We start from the raw sequence: 17,754 nt of genomic DNA on the forward strand, positions 1-17,754 counted from the left end.
CCTCGGACTGGTAACAAGTGTATCTCCTGTATCACAGTTGCATGATTCAGTTACTGGATCGTTAGCACTGTGTTCACGCATTAACATTTCTTCTGCTAACTAGAACTAGCTTTCATTCATGATTATTATTAATGCTTTTTTAGTACTTTGGCAAAATTTCTGATTTGCATTGCTAGTTTTTTCTCATTTGTGCAATGCTAGTTGGTGTCTCCTGTGATCTGCAGAACCGAGCTTGCACTCTAAAGCGAATCAGCCTGCATTAGCTTTAATTTCAGTTTAGCACATTTTATTTGTGCAATGCTAAACAATTCCTCATTGCTTTTAAGCGCTGGATGCTTCCTGACTGTGTGTGTATGAGGAAGTATAAAGGTGAGATATATGTGTGTAAAAGGTCATAAAATATCATTGGTTATAAACCACTAAGCCACCTTTTCCTGGAAGGTAAAATATGCTGCATTCCTCGCAAACAATTGCAAGCCACCACATCCTGCACCGCCAGCCCTGACATTTGTCATTCGATCTGCAATGTTGTTCTTGCTTTGGCCTTGTTGATCTTGTTTTTTTTTTTTCAACATAATAACATCTAATCATGCAGGTCTAGTGTAAACAACGGTGTATCCACACCCTTGGCTCTGTTTTTCTTCTCTCTCTCTCTCTCTCCCGCTCTCAGCTTCATTCCTTCGCTCTGTCTCACAGCACCACGCAGCGCTCCTGGCCTCGGATTACTTTAGAGAAAGTCGGTTTTTACAGCTCTGCTGACGTCAAACACATAACTCACATACTGGGTGGGGTGCGACACCTTTGAGACTCGGGCTACAACTCCTGCACCACTGAGGCTTCAGAAACCAGGAGGAGATCTGGTTTCCATCGATTAATTTATTTAATTGAAGAACGACATCATCAGGGTATTTTTATTTCTTTTCAATGAATTCCTAAAGATGTTGGAAAACTTTACAAATTACAACTTTACCTATGAGTGTTACAAAGTGCTGACACTGGAGACTCCTTTCACTTAATGTTACAATTAAGAAAAAACACCTTAAAAGCAAATATGCACATTTTAAAATGATTGCATATTTACTCAGGCTAAGATGAGATAGCTGATTGTTAGCTAACATTAAAGGTCTGTATTTTGCATTAAAACATTTTTATGCACATTATAAAGCTCCGGAATTGCAACTCAGAAGCTTATACATCCTGCTAGGAGGAATATAGCGTATAGCTATATGGTCCATTATAATCAAGGTTGGACTTGTGTAAAAACCTATTCACTTTGCTCCTTCCGTACAAATCCAAAGACCTTGGTGTTATTCGTATCCGTGCTCGAAAGTGTCAGGATTTAAACTCACAACCATCTTGCACATGACCTCAAGCGCACTGAGCTCCAGTCCATAAAAGGTTGCGACATTCTTGCAAAGTGAATCTGTTTTGTTTAATTAATTAGATGGTCTGAAAGCAGCTAAGTGTTCCCGGTGATTGCTTTATTTAAGGCCAGAATGTTCCTCATGCCATCTTTGGAAAGAAAAGTACATGGTGTCATGCCCTTTTTATGAACACTGTATTTAATTCCGTACATTTAGTTCATAGAATCGGACTCCGGTGAACGGCAGAGCCCGGTGCCAGCGCGCTGTTTCTGAGCTGATGTAAATGGAAAGTCTGAGAAATGCAAAAACTGAATTTCATCTCATTCACTTAAGAATGCCTCCAGATTTATTTATTTATTTATTTTTATTTTTTTATTTTTTGCACACTGCATGAAAATGAGCCAAAATCGCCGGCCCAGTCAACGGACAGAGATCAGAGGAGGGACGGGTTCGGGCGCCAAATTTTTTAACTGGTATTCGTTCCAGTGTTGAGGTCGAGCTTTCAACAAAATGCAAACTTTAAGCGAGTCCAGAAAAGCCTTAAAGCAGAAATCCAGGAAAGATTTAGCATGCTTTCACATCAAACACTCTTTCATTAGACCTCTGGTGTGATTTCGTCTTTCTTTGATCAATTGAAAACCCGGCCATCGTCACACTCGGACCAAAACAACCGGTTCGGGACCATCTGAGTGGTCTGGTGTGATTGGGTTGGAGTGAGAAAATGAATTCATACCAACATGCAAAATAAGCCAGATACACCCAGCCACGTTGTGCTTCTTTATCTTAAATTTTTCTTGCCTCGATGTCAACATTAAGAAACATTTATAACTGCTGTTCTGGAGAAAATGCAAATTGTAAAGCTAGAATAATGACCTGACAGTTTGCGTACTGCGAGCTTAAATTTATCAAATGTCTAATTATTGAGACTTTATTTAATGTAAACTGATTCTGTCTGAAATGCTACCACAGTGCCACGTTCCTGACTAACACACACACACACACACACTCCCTGTGTAACCCTGAACATGATAATAAAGACGGTAAATGAGTGCTAATGAATGGAAAACCGGTCCATCGTCCTGTGCACACAAAAGCATTTTTCGCTCCATATACAGAATCACGTTCATCTTTCGCTCCATATTTGGAAATAAGACTGACTGACAAGACCGTATATGGGACGTACTGTAGGCGTGGCTTCGTGTCCAGAAACAGGAAGGTTGTTTTCTCATCAGTGTTCATACTATACATACAGACAAATTAATTGTTAGTTAATTAGAGATAATTTAACAGGCAAAACCCATGTGCATAAACATTCTCGCTGCTAATGCTACTCCACCAGCTAGCTATAGTGAAGAATTGATAGACAAAATGTCTGCAAGCTGGAACTGCTGCAAAAGGTGTTTTCTTTTATGAAGACAAAATTTAAAGAACACATTCATCGTTTCCATTAAAATCATTATTTTTAATTCTGATGGTGTCATGTCTTGTTCTTTTGCTATATTTTCTATTCACACTAATTTCATGGGTGTTTCCTTGGAAAACAACAGAATTTCTAAGTGATGCCAAACTTTTGAGCGGTAATGTGTATAAAGTGTTTATAAAGTGAGTGTTTATCTCAGCTACTATATGACCAGCTGTAAAAGACCTGTGCGATACTATATTCAGTACCACACATTGTTCTTGTACCTTATACATCCATCCGTCCTCCCAGGAACCTCTGTAGTCCAACTAGGGACCGTGATGGTCATTGTATTTATTCCCATTTTATGACTGGGACCTCCAGTCTACATTCACTCAGCAATCACACACTAACCACTATGTCACCGTGCTGCCAGCTTATACATCACTATACAATAAATAACTTGTATACAATAAATATACATTTTATTTATATGTACTAACACTAGGCAGTTGGCTAATCTTTGCAGATACAGCGGGAATTCTGAATGGCTGCTAATCAATTTGAGATAATTTGACATGATTGATTAATTAACAGATTTATTGATTTATTTATTGGTAATACTAGCTGGTTTTCTAATGTGACATCTGAGTGTGTATGTGCTTAAAAGTTTAGAAGTTTTTCACTAATGTCAATTTGATGTTTGATGTGAACTCAGAGGTGATATTTTTTCCTGACATAAGCTAATATGTTTTGAACTTGCACATACCTCACGTGAGCGTGTGTGTGTGTGTGTGTGTGTGTGTCTGTGTGAGAAAGAGAGAAAGAGAGAAAGGATTGTGTCTGACGTCTGTGTGAACCTGTCAGACCGCTAAATTCCCACTTCTCAATAATTGAACCAGATACCTGGATAGTGTAATGAGTGCGATGTCAGTTTATTAATGAAGAACACTTTAGTAAACAGGTTCAACCACCTTCCCTGTGTGTCTCACACCTTTCTGATCAAAACACTAATTAGCCTGAGGACAATGTGTAGATGGAATTCTTCCAGTAAGGTTCCTGCATGGCCTAATTCTTTAGTAATAGGTCTACTTATGCATATCGGTGTGTGTGTGTGTGTGTGTGTGTATGGGCACACACACACACACACACACACACACACACACACACACTTTTATTCACACACACACACACACACATACACACTTTTATTCACACACTGTGGCCTATTTCCGAACACCATTTAGCCTTATCTGCATGTCTTTGTACTGTGGGAGGAAACTGGAGTACCCAGAGGAATCGATCCCAGACCCTGGAGGTGTGAGGCGATACCACTATGTGCTAACCACTACGCCACCTACACTATGCTAAATTTAAATATCGAACTAGGGTATTACAGAATTGCAAAAGAAGTATTGTGATGATATCATAACAGGTCGTCGCTAGTCCCATCCCTATAAATAATACTATACAAGGAAGGGGAGGGTTTAAATACCCGTGTAAACATTAATTACTGAAAAAATGATTTAAAGTTAAAGCCTAGCATTAGCAAGCGCTTTATAACATACTTTAAACTACTTCAAATTTTTACTGCTAATGTTAACTAAATAGTTTTTCTAATTATTCTAAGCTAACCTCTCAGAGCATTTTAAGTTATATTTATAATTACGATTATACGAGTACGATCATATTCCTATCTACATGATGCTGGCTAGCTAGTTTAAGCTAACCTCACAGGATTTCGTCATTGCTAACACTATTATTAGCATCACTGATAAATCTGACAGGATTTATTTAAATATCATACTAATACGTGTTCACTGCTAGCTGATGTGAGCTAATCAGACAGGATTTTGCTTGCAGTGTTTATATTCCTTACATGTTAGCTGCTCGCTAACATGTTAATTTGACCAGATTTCTTTGCGGATACTAGTCAGCTTAAATCTGGCTAACATGAGCTAATCTGACAGGAATTCTGAAAATATTTATAATGTTTATCACTAGCTAATCTGAGATAGTTTGAGATGGTGCAAGACAGCTGGCTAATATGAGCTAATTATCCCCCCTGACGTGACACCTGAGGTAACTTTTTTCATATTATCTTTTAAAATTCTATAGATAGCCTATATAGAGCTAACTGACATGATTTATTTATTTATTTATTTATTAATGACTAAAGCTAGTTAGTTCACTAATGTAATCTCTGAGAGCATGTGGACTTCAACCTTTATAATACTCACTGATAACTAACAGATGCTAACCTGACAGGAATTCTGAAATGATTTATAAACACTCGTTGCTAGCGGATGTGAGCTAATGTAACAGGGATGCTAATGTAAAAGGGATGCTAATGTAACAGGGATGTCGTGAGCTGAATCTGAGGTAGATTTCTGACAGGGATTTTAAAGCTATGTTTATGGACAATGTGTTTATATAGGTGGCTAATATGAATGTCAATTCTGATGTCAATTGATTTTAAAGATTGCTAAGATTATATGTATTTTTAAGGTTAAATGGAAGCTAATATATGCTAAACAGTCAGTTTTTCACTAATGCTAATGTGATGTTTTGATGTGAATTTTGAGGTGATTGTTTTCCTGTGGTTTGAACATGTGTGTGCATGTGTGTGTGTGTGTGTGTGTGTGTGTGTGTGTGGGAGAGAGAGAGAAAGAAAGGTTTCTGTGTGACGTCTGTGTGAACCTGTCAGACCGCTTAATTCCCACTTCTGGATAATTTACCCAGATACCTAGGTAGTGATTAATGAAGATCACTTTAGTAAACAAGTCAATTAAGTCAGTCGGCTCACCTGTGTGTGTCTCACACCTCACTAATCAAAACACTAATTATGTCTTAGGAAAAATTGTACATGGAATTTTTCCAGTAAAGTTTCTGTATGTCTCAATTCTTATACTGTACGTGTGTGTGTGTGTGTGTGTGTGTGTGTGTGTGTGTGTGTGTGTGTGTGTGTGTGAAGAAATAATCCATTTAAAAATGTCAACGTTCACCCTTTTACACTTCATCCCAGATAGCGGAAAGAAAGACACGGTTTAAAAACCTGTGCAAACACTTATGTCTTTAAAAATATTCAAAACGTTCTGCTTAAATTCAAACCAAGCATCAGAATGGAGAAGAAAAGCTGATAAACGACTTGGCATGCTTTGTGGTGCCAGACTGGCTTGTCTGAGTGTTTCCCAAACTACTGATCAACTGGGATTTTCACACACAACCATCAGGGTTTATAAAGGACGGTGTGAACAAGAGACAATATGCAAAGGGCAGTTCTCTGGGTGAAAAATGCCTTACTGATGCCAGAGGTCAGAGGAGCGACCTGAGCCACCAAGTGTATATTTACTGAACATACGCAACACTGCTGAACAGTCCTTTTGATTGTTATAATATTGTAATATTTAAACAAAAGAAAGCATGAGGAAACAAAACAACACGATCAGATCAACCCAATTTTGGAATACAAAAAAAAAAGAAGAAGAAGCAATGTGTAATTGGATTATTCACAAATGTTTCCGCATGAGAATGATCTGAATCACTGCTGTGGAAATGAAATAATAATAATAAAAGAAAAGAAAACAGGAAATGTTAAGCTTGGGCTTAACTAAACATCACATGATTACATGCCGTACGACTTTGCCACTGATATTGTTTCACTCATAAACTGCATTAGTTTATAAAAATTTATCATAATCCTCGCATAAGCTACATTCACTCTTCTACATAAGAGCTTTCAAATGCTAAAACCTCTGAAACTTTATATCCAGCCTGGAATTATTTGCTTCTGTAACAACAATATGACACGAACAAATAACTTTAATTAGTATGTTATTACTGACCCTCAAATAGCTTCAAATAAATACCTGAAATACCGTTAAATTCCCTTATGGTGCAACTTACAGAATTACAGTAAACTGTGTAGTAGCAGGGCTACCGTAAAATACTTCAACACTCTGATTAATTACTGCTGCAAATGCAAACAATTATAACATCACAAAACTATAAGCTACAAACTTTAAACAAGGAATATACAGTACAAAGTCTCCAGATATTTAAAGTGTGTGCGTGCATGTGTGAGTGTGAGTGTGTGTGTGCGTGCATGTGTGTGTGTGAAGGTCCGTGTGGACTCTGTAAAAGCAAAATAAGCTTTGTTTGGGACGTAGGCCAACTCAAACAGCAGCTAAATCTCCTTGTGTCTCTCTCTCTTTCTCACACACACACACACACACACACACACACTGTAAACTCTTCATCAGTGCACCTGAGGTGGGCTTACACACTCCTCCAGAGTTTTTGACGCACAATTGTGTGTGCGTGTGTGTGTGTTTTCCTCCATGAGAAACGACCATTCACACTACACAGGAAGTGAGCCAGCTGAGGGGCGGCGGCTGACGTCAATGACCCGCAAAACAGGAAGCAAAACATCCCACAATCCTTCACTCCCCTCAACTGAACTCAACTCTCAGCCTGCATGATTCTCCAGCAGCCACCTCCACCTGGGCTAACACACACATTACTGATTTACCTTGTGGGCTGCTGTGTGGCATCACACACACACACACACACACACATTCACTCACACACTGCTTTATGTTGTGGTCTGCTGAGTGACATCACACACACGTACACACACTCTGACAAATGATGAGAAACTGTTTGCATCCCTCGTTAATGCCTAGTCCGGGGCCCCTAACTGTTATGCATCATGCAAATGATGTGAAAATATAAACACCCCCGTTTAGCCTAAGGCTAGCTAAATGTGAGCAAACTAGCGTGCATTTCTCACAGGTCCACGTGATGGGGATTGCAGATCGATCGGTTTCGATATTCACATTAATTTCAGCAATAAAACAAATGAACCGTCGCCATGACAACTATCTCATGGCCAACATCACCTCTGTTAATTAGCTGGTTATCTGAGCAAGTCCTGCTTAGATAACCAGTCCTGCAATCAACTGGTCCCTGTAGTGACATCACTTACTGACCTCATGTCTAGCCCCGCCCACAGATTTCATGTAATTTTATGCAAATTGTTAGTCCGGTTGCATGGTAAGATGTGACCCAAATCACGATTTTTTAACGCCGTTTAAACTTTACGCTAAGCTCAGTCTCCTTTACGCTACAGATAATTAGCTAACTTTACTGTTTTTTCCACTACACACTCATTTAAATATTTTGTTTGTAAAAAAGATTTTATCACTTAATTCAGCTTTTTATCTGGTCTTTACGTCTGTAAGAACAAATAACCACCCGAATGTAACAGCTCATGGCAGTACGGATGGCTAGTATAAATAGTGAATAAAAAATATATTTTTTTTAAACCCTCCTTCTAAATCCTCACATGTTTAAGAGAAAGTCAGTGTAGCGTAGCAGCCTTTTACCTGATAGCGAGGCCCTGTTTATCGGAGGCTGCATGCTAACTGGAGATCTCCTAGAAATAAAATACAACACAGAAAATAATTATATAATAAAATAACATTTAATAACAACGATAACAAATTAAAAACACATATTTACTGCAAAATCTAGTTAGCTGGCTAACCTTCTTCTGTGTTCATGTCTTGCTAATTCTATAACTAGCATACTTTTACTCCGCTAGCTTTATTGAATTTTCTACCATTGCTAGCTAAAGAGGTTGACTTCGTTAGATTTCATTCATACACAGTTCACACACCCTCAGATTCTTCTGATCATTAGCACCTGTTACATCGTGCACGCTAGTGCTACCATTTAATTTAAAATAGATCAATAAAACAAAATAGGTTTGCTTTGGATACCGCTAAACACACAAAGCTTGGTGCACGCTAACATTTACGACTCGGACAGCTTGTAGCTTTTGAGAAATTTCAACTTTCTAAACATTTTGACTCGGCCCACTGCTCCTCCATAAACCAGGGCTTACTGTTAATCCTGACAGGTTTTGGGTTTGATTGACAGCGGATCTTATCATGAAGTAATTTCAACAGCCTTTTGAAACCCAATCAATTGAAACATGAAATCAGATTTTACTAAATACATTTCTGTTCGTGTTTCACTGTTTAAAAATTAACATAAACGTCTAGACTTCATATAAAACTCACTGACCAATGAGGTTTCAGCTTCAGCTGTCTTCTCTAAAAGTGTGTTTGATTTGAGTCGTTAAGCTTCAAACACTTAGCCGAGTGCGCCCTCTGGTGGACACATTGTTTTCCCCTCACTGCACTATTTCAGAGGAAGAACGTACCTGCTGGAAGGTGCAGGCACGTTGGTCAAAACGCTGAAGTTACTCCTGACTGTACGAAGACTGGCGAGGACCTGTGGGACAGAAATAAAGATTAGGTACCTCTCGCCCACACACACACACACACACACACACACACACACAGAGCTGTGATGTGTTTACCTGAGCGAACGGTGTGACGATGAGATCTTCACTGTGTCTGAGAAAGAAAAAATTTATACACACACACACACACACACACACATAAAAACAAACTATTTATAAAGTCAAGACGGTAAGACGATGTATAAACAGATAAAAAGATTGGATCAGGGATAGACAGGAAGACAGACAGACAGATAAAAGCTATAGACAGATGGACTGAGAGACAAGCAGGCTAGACTTAAATAAGTTAATGGAGACGGGTGGAGATGAGCAGGGACAATAGAGACAGACGAATAGCGACAGATACACAGAGGCAGAGGGATAGACAATGAAGTGATAGACACAGACAGACAGACAGACAGACAGACGCAGACAGACAGGTGTCTCCGACACTGGTACTCACGGTTCTCCCACGATAGAGGAGTTGCGCGAGGTGGATTTGGGCGAGAGTTCGTAGTCGCTGTCGGAGCGGTACAGGAACGACTCTCGGCGCTGACCGTGAGGAAGGAGCAAAGCAGAACCGGGAGAAACCTGAAGCTCCACAGGACTGCATGGACCGTTCTCCACCTCTAAACTACACACACACACACACACACACACACACACACACAGACACTATTATCCCATATGTTCTATTAAAAAATGAAGCCAAAGCGCTATCCGCCCTCTTCTACATACATGTTCCTATTGGCCAATACTGCTGTGATTGACAGGTGGCACAGATTGAGCCAAGCCCAAAACCCATGGCGTGTTTGAGTTATTTCCTCAGATTCAGATTCACACACACACACACACACACACACACACGGGTTCAGGGGTCAAATGTGTTTCTTGACTAAGGATTTAGAAAGGAACCATAATGTTATGTGTCAGGATGTGGGTTAAAGGTGCAACACACACACACACACACACACACACACACACACACACCATGACACAGTTCAAGTGTTGAGCAACATGGCCTCCTCCTCGTCCTCCCACATATTTGACACTTATAAATATTCTTTACTCTGTGTGTGTGTGTGTGTGTGTGTGTGTGTGTGTGGTACCACCAGGCTATAGTGACTCCAGAAACCGCTCAGTCATTGTAACTGGCAGTTTGAATCCCGTCTCCAGAGAGCGGGTGACCGGAGCTGCGCCCCGCCCCGGATCGACCCCGAACAACACAGCGCTGACTCGTGTTTCACAACCTCCGGGTTCACGTGTCATAATCGTACGGAGTGATAATCACCAGCTGCTGCTTCATGAACATCTTTACAGCCACACTCACGGTAATTTTCCCGGGAAGTTAAAGTATTGGCACCCTTATATATGTACACACACACACACACATCCCTCTTACCAGCTGTGAGAAAAGGCCACGGTGAAGCGACGCCTCTGACGGAGCACTTTTTTCACCGCTGTCCTCCTGAAGGCGCTCGGCGCCGGCATGTCCTCGTTTCCCGCGCCCGAGCTGATCTGCACCTTCTGCCTCCTGGAGCTCTCATCTGACTCCTGACTCGAGTCCATGGCTTGGGGGAGTCTGACGATAGAATCCACCACGAGAGCTGACGGACTGGATCGCCGTCCCGAACGAGGGAGACGACTAGGCGAAGTGGAACATCCTCGTCTTTCCCTTTCTGTCCAGCTCTGTCCTTTATCTCTGCTCTCTTGCCCTCTTCCCTCCTTCCCCGGCCCTCTGCCTCAAACTCCCTCCTCCTTCTCACTGAGTTTCCCAAATCGCTCAGGCTGAGGACACTGAAGACATTGGATCACTAAAGCTAAAATCCCGTGCGAGACTTCTTGTCTTGTTCTTCTCACATGGCTACTCACCTTTAAACGCTGATTTTTTATGACATCACAAAAGAGGAAAGAGTAGGTGGAGCAAATAACTATAATAATCTAGGGGTAACCATGATGTAATTTCTGTACCAGAAGGTTCTCCAGATGATGGTGATAGTGAGTACAAACGCTCCACTGGAACGGAATCCATGGTGCTCATCATGTGTATGTGTGTGTGTGTGTGTGTGTGTGTGTGTGTGAGCTCTCACCCATCAGGTGGTACGGGTGTGATGTCTATGCGTGGCGGGTCGATGAAGGGCAGCGAGGTCGGGCGGCTCATCAGGTCCTCCTGGGGACTCCGCGTCCTCTCCATGTGTTGCCATGACAGCGTCGATAAGGTGGCCGTCCCCGAGTGGCGGCGGCAGCAGCGACGCAGCTCAGAACCGAGAGTGGCACCGGCATATACCGGGGGCTCCCTGCTCTCCTGCACACACACACACACACACACACATACATGCATTACAGTACAACGATGCAAAACCAAAGAGTGAAAAAAAACTCACTGTTCTGGAAACTTCCATCCCGTCAATGTTCCCTAAGATTAAAGAAACATCAGTGATAAAGTTCGTTTTAGAAAAAGACGTCGTGGGAATGTTGATAAATATTACATGATCAGACAAACATCCCGCAAAATCTTTTCATACCACTTAGAGTGTGTGTGTGTGTGTGTGTGTGTGTGTGTGTGTGTGTGTGTGTGTGTGTGTGTGTTTGTGTGTGTGTGTGTGTGTGTGTGTGACAGAGAGAAGGAGAAGGCCCCACTGCTGCCTTTGCTGCCAATTATGTGTCAGAGTGTGAGAGCCTGAGAGACAGTGAGACGCACAATGAGACACAGCGTGAGACACAGCATGAGACACTGTGAGACACAGCGCGAGACACAGCGTGAGAAACACCCTGAATATCCCCAACCACAACTATTTAACTGCACTTCTGTTCAGTTTTTGAGTTTTTGTTGTTGTTGTTGTTGTTTAAATATTTTGTTTTTCTTTTATATTTAATATTTTCATAATGTTTATAAATGTTTACAAATGCAGATAGGTGTTACTTATCAACCTTCTCTAATTGCTTTGGCAACAATGTGATTTTCCAATAACACTAACACTAGAGGGCGCCCTGCTGCAACAACCTGAGCCGAACGTTGCAATGTTAAGGGGAGAGACAGAGACAGAGAGAGACAGAGACAAAGAGACAGAGCAATAGAGAGAGAGAGAGACAGAGAGAGGGAGGGAGGCAAATTGCTTTGTTTTTGTAATAATGTCTTTAAATGAGGTCAGGCTATAAGACTGTCTTATTGGTCCAGTAATAACACACTAATGCCCCTGCCAGTACTCTGTGCGCATGTGTGTGTTTTCCCACTGTTTGATGTTGTCCACTTTGTTTCATCTACTCACAGATCGATTGTGTTCTGCTCAGTTTCAGCCGAGGCAGACACAGAGCAGATACGCAGACACAGATATCAGTGAGGTCAGACAAAGAGCACAGACACAGAGCACAGATAGATAGCAGACGTCTGTGGTAATGAACGCAGACACAGACAAAGATATTTGTGTTAATGAGCGCAGACACAGAGCAGACGTCTGTGTTAATAAGCGCAGACACAGAGCAGACGTCTGTGTTAATGAGCGCAGACACAGATATTTGTGTTAATGAGCGCAGACACAGAGCAGACATCTGTGTTAATAACCGCAGACACAGATATTTGTGTTAATGAGTGCAGACATTGACCAGACACCTGTGTTAATAAATCCAGACAGAGTAGACATCTGCATTAATAATACAGAAAGGGCAGATGTTTGCATTAATAAGTGTAGACAGAGCAGATGTCTGTATTTATGAATGTAAACAGAGCAGACATTGATGGTAATGAGTGTAGACACAGCAGACGTCCGCGTTAAAGAGTGTAGACAGAGCAGACGTCTGGATTAATGAGTGTAGACAGAGCAGACGTCTGCATTAATGAGTGTAGACAGAGCAGACGTCTGCATTAATGAGTGTAGACAGAGCAGACGTCTGCATTAATGAGTGTAGACAGAGCAGACGTCTGCATTAATGAGTGCAGACAGAGCAGACGTCTGCATTAATGAGTGCAGACAGAGCAGACGTCCGCATTAAAGAGTGTAGACAGAGCAGACGTCTGGATTAATAAGTGTAGACAGAGCAGACGTCTGGATTAATAAGTGTAGACAAAGCAGACGTCCATATTAGTGAGTGCAGACAGAGCAGATGTCTGCATTAATAAGCGTAAACAGAGCAGACATTGACGGTAAGGAGTGTAGACAGAGCAGACGTCTATATTAATGAGTGTAGACAGAGCAGACGTCTGTGTTAATGAGTACAGATGCAGAGGAGACACTAGTGTTACTGAGCACAAACACAGACCAGACATCTGTGTTCACAGACGCAGACCAGCTCCACTACAGGGCGCTTAGACTCATAATCACCCTCTCGATAAGAAACAGCATTTTTTTGTTGGAATCAGCAGCTGCAGGAGCTCCACGGCCTCTGGGAAGAAGTTCAGGTCCTGTTTTTACAGGTACAGTTTTTTTACTTCTGGCACTGGAGACTCCTTCCATATCACATGTCACATACTGTCAGCATCTCCTAACAGAAAACTTCTACACAGCAACAGCTAAACACAACTTATATAGCTCGCCGCTGTACTTGTCCCTCTGAAGGAGCTGTTACTATGGAAACGATAATTCAAATGTGCACATTTACATAAACCTGTGATTTCATGAACTATTCCAAACGTTCTGTTCAATTAGACTTCAGCAGTGCTGCAGTGTTTACTTCAGTGAATGTAACGTCTTATATTCCTGTCTTACGTTTTCACGTAAAAATAATTAAAAATTATTATTTGTATAAGAAATGACTTTTCTGGGAAGACAACGAGATCAGTTACACACCATCCGCACCGTTACTGTAACTGTGCTTGTCATTACCGCAGGATTAGTTTTAATTAATCAGATTAATTAGCATTCTGAGAGTAATCAGTATTATAAACTGATCCTTCAGAAGCTTTTTCGTGTATTTCTCACACTTCTGCGCCTCTATTTAGGCGTTCTCTTTATTTAATCATGAACACAGTGAGAAAGTGATGAGTAATTCGAGCTGATCTGCACACGCAGCTCTGACGTGGCAGATACAGAACACGGAGACAGATGGACACCGCAGTCAGTCCCCGTCCTCATGTCTCTGTGCTTGATCCTGTAGGGGGTTCCGTCTGTTCCACTGCTCATACAGTCTCACACTCTCGTCCGCCCGTGCTTTACTCTTCTATACACCGTTAATGCACCTGTGTGTGTGTGTGTGTGTGTGTGTGTGTGTGTACCTTACTACTTACATAAACAAATAAAAAAGCCAATAACCTCTATTGATCCAGATTACTGATATTAGATGTTAGTGTTGTTCTTTGGAGATACTGAGGATTAGTAACACTGGACACTTGTAGATATTGGACATTAGTTCCAGACATGGTTGATATTGGACATTAGTGTTGATGTAAAACATTGGAAATGCTGGACATTGTTTATATTCGACTTTAGAGTTGGACACTAGTGATATTGAATGTTGTACAGGTAGCACATTAGAATAGGACATTATGGACACTGGTGATATTGGACATTATTGACATTAGACATTAGTGTTGGACTTTATTGATATTAGACTTTAGAGTTGGGCATTGTTGATATTGGACATTACAACTGGACACTGGTGATATAAGACATTGTTGATATTAGACATAAAAGCTACATACTGGTGATATTAAATGTTGTTGATACTGGACATTAGAATTGGACATTGCTAATATTGGAAATTCTCGATATTGGACATTATTGTCACCTACATCCAACACTGGTCTCGTGCCTAACCCTAGGCATTGGTAATATTGGACATAAAAGTTAGACACCGGTGATATTGTACATTGTTGATACTGGACATTAGAGTTGGACACTGGTGATATTGGACATGGATAATGTTTGACATTAGGACTGGTCATTGGTAATACTAGAGATCGAGTACACTGGACCAGTGTTGGACGTAGGTGACATTGTCGACCACCAAACTCTGGTGTCCAATATCACCGATGTCCAAAACACTCATGTCCAATACCAGTAATGTCCAATATTACTTTTTACCAATATTATTATGTCTACCTCTGAAGTCCCATATCAGCATGTCTATTATCAATTGCACTTTAATGACTTTAATGTTCAATATTTCCCGTGTCCAACACCAGTGTCCGGTATCACTACCTATCCAACAAGGACAGATTAATTAATATCCAATATCAACAGGATCAAATGTCCTAAACACTAACGTCCATTATTAATCATGTTATAACATCCTAAATGTCCACTATCAGGAATATTCAACTACAATGCAATTGTCCACCTCTAATGTCCAGTGTCATTGTGTTTAATTCATTATTTCCTGAAATCATCAATCATTAGTTATAACATTACTAATGTCCAGTGTGATCATGGTCATGGATGTTAACGATGGTGATAATAATCCTCTAATATCACTGACACTCCAGTATAAATAGCTCCACTGGGCGGGGTTCCTGTCCCTTTGTCCAGGCGTTAGTACCTGAACAGGGCAGTAATGTGATTTAGACGCTGTAAAGCAGCCACAGTGTCTGATTCCGAGTCTCTCTGACACTCACCTCTTCAGGCGTGACTGCTAGCACGCTCCGACTCTTCCTCATCCTCCTCCTCTCTTCCTCAGACAGTGTGTGATGAATGTAGATGAGACCTTCACCACCACCAGAGAGAGAGAGAGAGAGAGAGAGAGAGAGAGAGATCATCACAGAGTTTATTACGGTTCATTATAACGAGTATTACACACTGAGATTAGATCAAAGACAAGCTGGGACTCGACTCAGTAACTCGACTCGATTCAGTGATTCAAAACGAGTCATTAAACCTTCTGAATCAAATCCGTTTATATTTTCTTATAATTCCTTCTTTTTTCGTTCTTTTCTCTCTCTCTCTCATTCTGCTGTCTTTTCTTTGTCTCACTGTCTTTTTCTCTTCCCTTCTGACTGACGTTATCAATCTTTTCTTTTCCTTATTTCTTCTTCCTCTTATTTCATTCTTCTTTTCCCCCTGTTGTTGTTTATTTCTCCTAAGTTTATTTTCATCTTCTCTATTTTTCTTTCTGCTCTTTTTTCTTCCAACTGTCTCTATATCATTACTTTTTTTTCTTCCTTTCCCATTTCATTTATTCTCCCTTTTTCTTTTTATTTGTATTTCCCTCAATGTTTTCTTTCTTTTTCATCTTTTTTACTTTTTTTTTCATTTTTTTAATAATGCTTCTTTCTTTTTGTTTCTCTTTTCTTTCTTTTTTAATTATGATCCTTTCTTTGCTTCAGTTTCTTTATTTCTTTAATTATTTTCTTTTTTCATTCCTTCTATCTTTCTCAATTGCTTTCTGCCTTTTTTCCTTACACTCAATCCCCCCCCCCCCCCACCTCTCTCTCTCTCTCTCTCTCTCCCCCGTGCTGTGGTGTGTTCAGACACAGGAGCACGCTGATACACACTGGTGTGTGTTACTCCTGAGTGTAAAATCGTCCTCTGAACGATCTGACGTTTCTCTCCGCATGTTGTTCTATTGATGGGGAAATTTGCATGTTGATGAGATTCGAGTCACATGTCTTGTGTTTGATGGTTAACCTAAGTGTGTGTGTGTGTGTGTGTGTGTGTGTGTGTGTGTGTGTGTGTGTTAAAAGCAATCTAGATGGAGGTCGAACACAAACCAATCTCCCTGCAATTTACTTTACAGAGCCGTGAGTGTGTTTAATGTCTCTCTCTCTCTCTCACACACACACACACACACACACACACACACACACACACACACTAATACAACATGATGAGAAATGAGAGTGTGTAATGAGGACCGTAGACACGCCTCCTCACTCCGCCCTCTTACAGCTCCTCCCCCTTTCTTTTTCATCTTTCTCTTCACCTGTCTCGTGATTTTTTTCCCTTTTTGATTTTATTTTCCTCCTTTCCTTCCCTTTTTTAAACCGTCTCTTTCTTTCCTTTCCTCATTCATTCATTCTTTTCTTCTTTTCCTTTGCTCTAGCTCTTGCCAGCTCTTACATGTGAATGGATTTGGTGATTCTTTGCTTTGCTTCACTATAAAAAGTAAAGAAAGAACACACAAATCCCTCTCTCTCTCTCTCTCTCCGTGCCGTATGATTACAGCTGGGAGATGGACTGATGAGTGATGAGTGACGTGACTCTGTGCTGTTGTTCACGTGAGATTGATGTTTTATTTCAGAGCACTAACAGATGAAAAGGAGAAATGTTTGATGTGTGATGCGTCTTACAGTGCTTTAAACCCTCTGCGTGTGTGTGTGTGTGCGTGTGTGTGTGTGTGTGTGTGTGTGTGTGTGTGTGTTGAAATAAAAACTAATCATCCTGTTCTTGTGGCCAAACAGAAAATGAACTGTGTGTTATGACATAAACTATGTTGTTCCTGATTGAAGAGCTCGGGTCTGAAAACCGGGTCAATATGTCCGGGGGTGGGGGGGTGCTGAGGTGGGGGGGGGGGGGGGGGATTCTGGGGGGGGGGCAAAGCACAGACAGATAGACTGATGTCTGTGGGATGTGTATATTAGAGATAATTGACTTTTCCTGGCAAATTCCCGCTTTGGGCTGAGAATCAATGAGTCACTGAGGGCAGGTCAAACACACACTGACACACACACAAACACACACACACACACACACAGACACACACACACCATCGCTTGCATTAATTAACAGGTGTAGCTTAAAGGGCAATCAATG

The 17,754-nt window shown here is 41.0% G+C and overlaps 1 protein-coding gene across 2 annotated transcripts in view; it reads right to left on the reverse strand.

The window, feature by feature from the left end:
* The window catches only part of pde4bb (phosphodiesterase 4B, cAMP-specific b), a 30,985-nt gene extending 15,323 nt beyond the window's left edge, over nucleotides 1–15,662 (reverse strand). Inside the window, exons 1-6 of one of the 2 annotated variants that reach the window (XM_053495596.1) lie at nucleotides 15,621–15,662; nucleotides 11,164–11,378; nucleotides 9,537–9,707; nucleotides 9,152–9,188; nucleotides 8,993–9,063; nucleotides 8,151–8,200 (exon numbers count right to left, since the gene is read on the reverse strand). In XM_053495596.1, coding sequence (XP_053351571.1) covers nucleotides 8,151–8,200; nucleotides 8,993–9,063; nucleotides 9,152–9,188; nucleotides 9,537–9,707; nucleotides 11,164–11,378; nucleotides 15,621–15,662 — 586 coding nt within the window. Of the gene's footprint in view, nucleotides 1–8,150; nucleotides 8,201–8,992; nucleotides 9,064–9,151; nucleotides 9,189–9,536; nucleotides 9,708–10,475; nucleotides 10,658–11,163; nucleotides 11,379–15,620 lie in introns of those variants that run through there. The other variant, XM_053495597.1, reaches the window with a different exon arrangement.
* Between the last annotated feature and the right edge of the window lie 2,092 nt (nucleotides 15,663–17,754).

The sequence above is a fragment of the Clarias gariepinus genome, chromosome 1, assembly GCF_024256425.1.
Source record: "Clarias gariepinus isolate MV-2021 ecotype Netherlands chromosome 1, CGAR_prim_01v2, whole genome shotgun sequence".
Lineage (NCBI taxonomy): Eukaryota > Metazoa > Chordata > Actinopteri > Siluriformes > Clariidae > Clarias > Clarias gariepinus.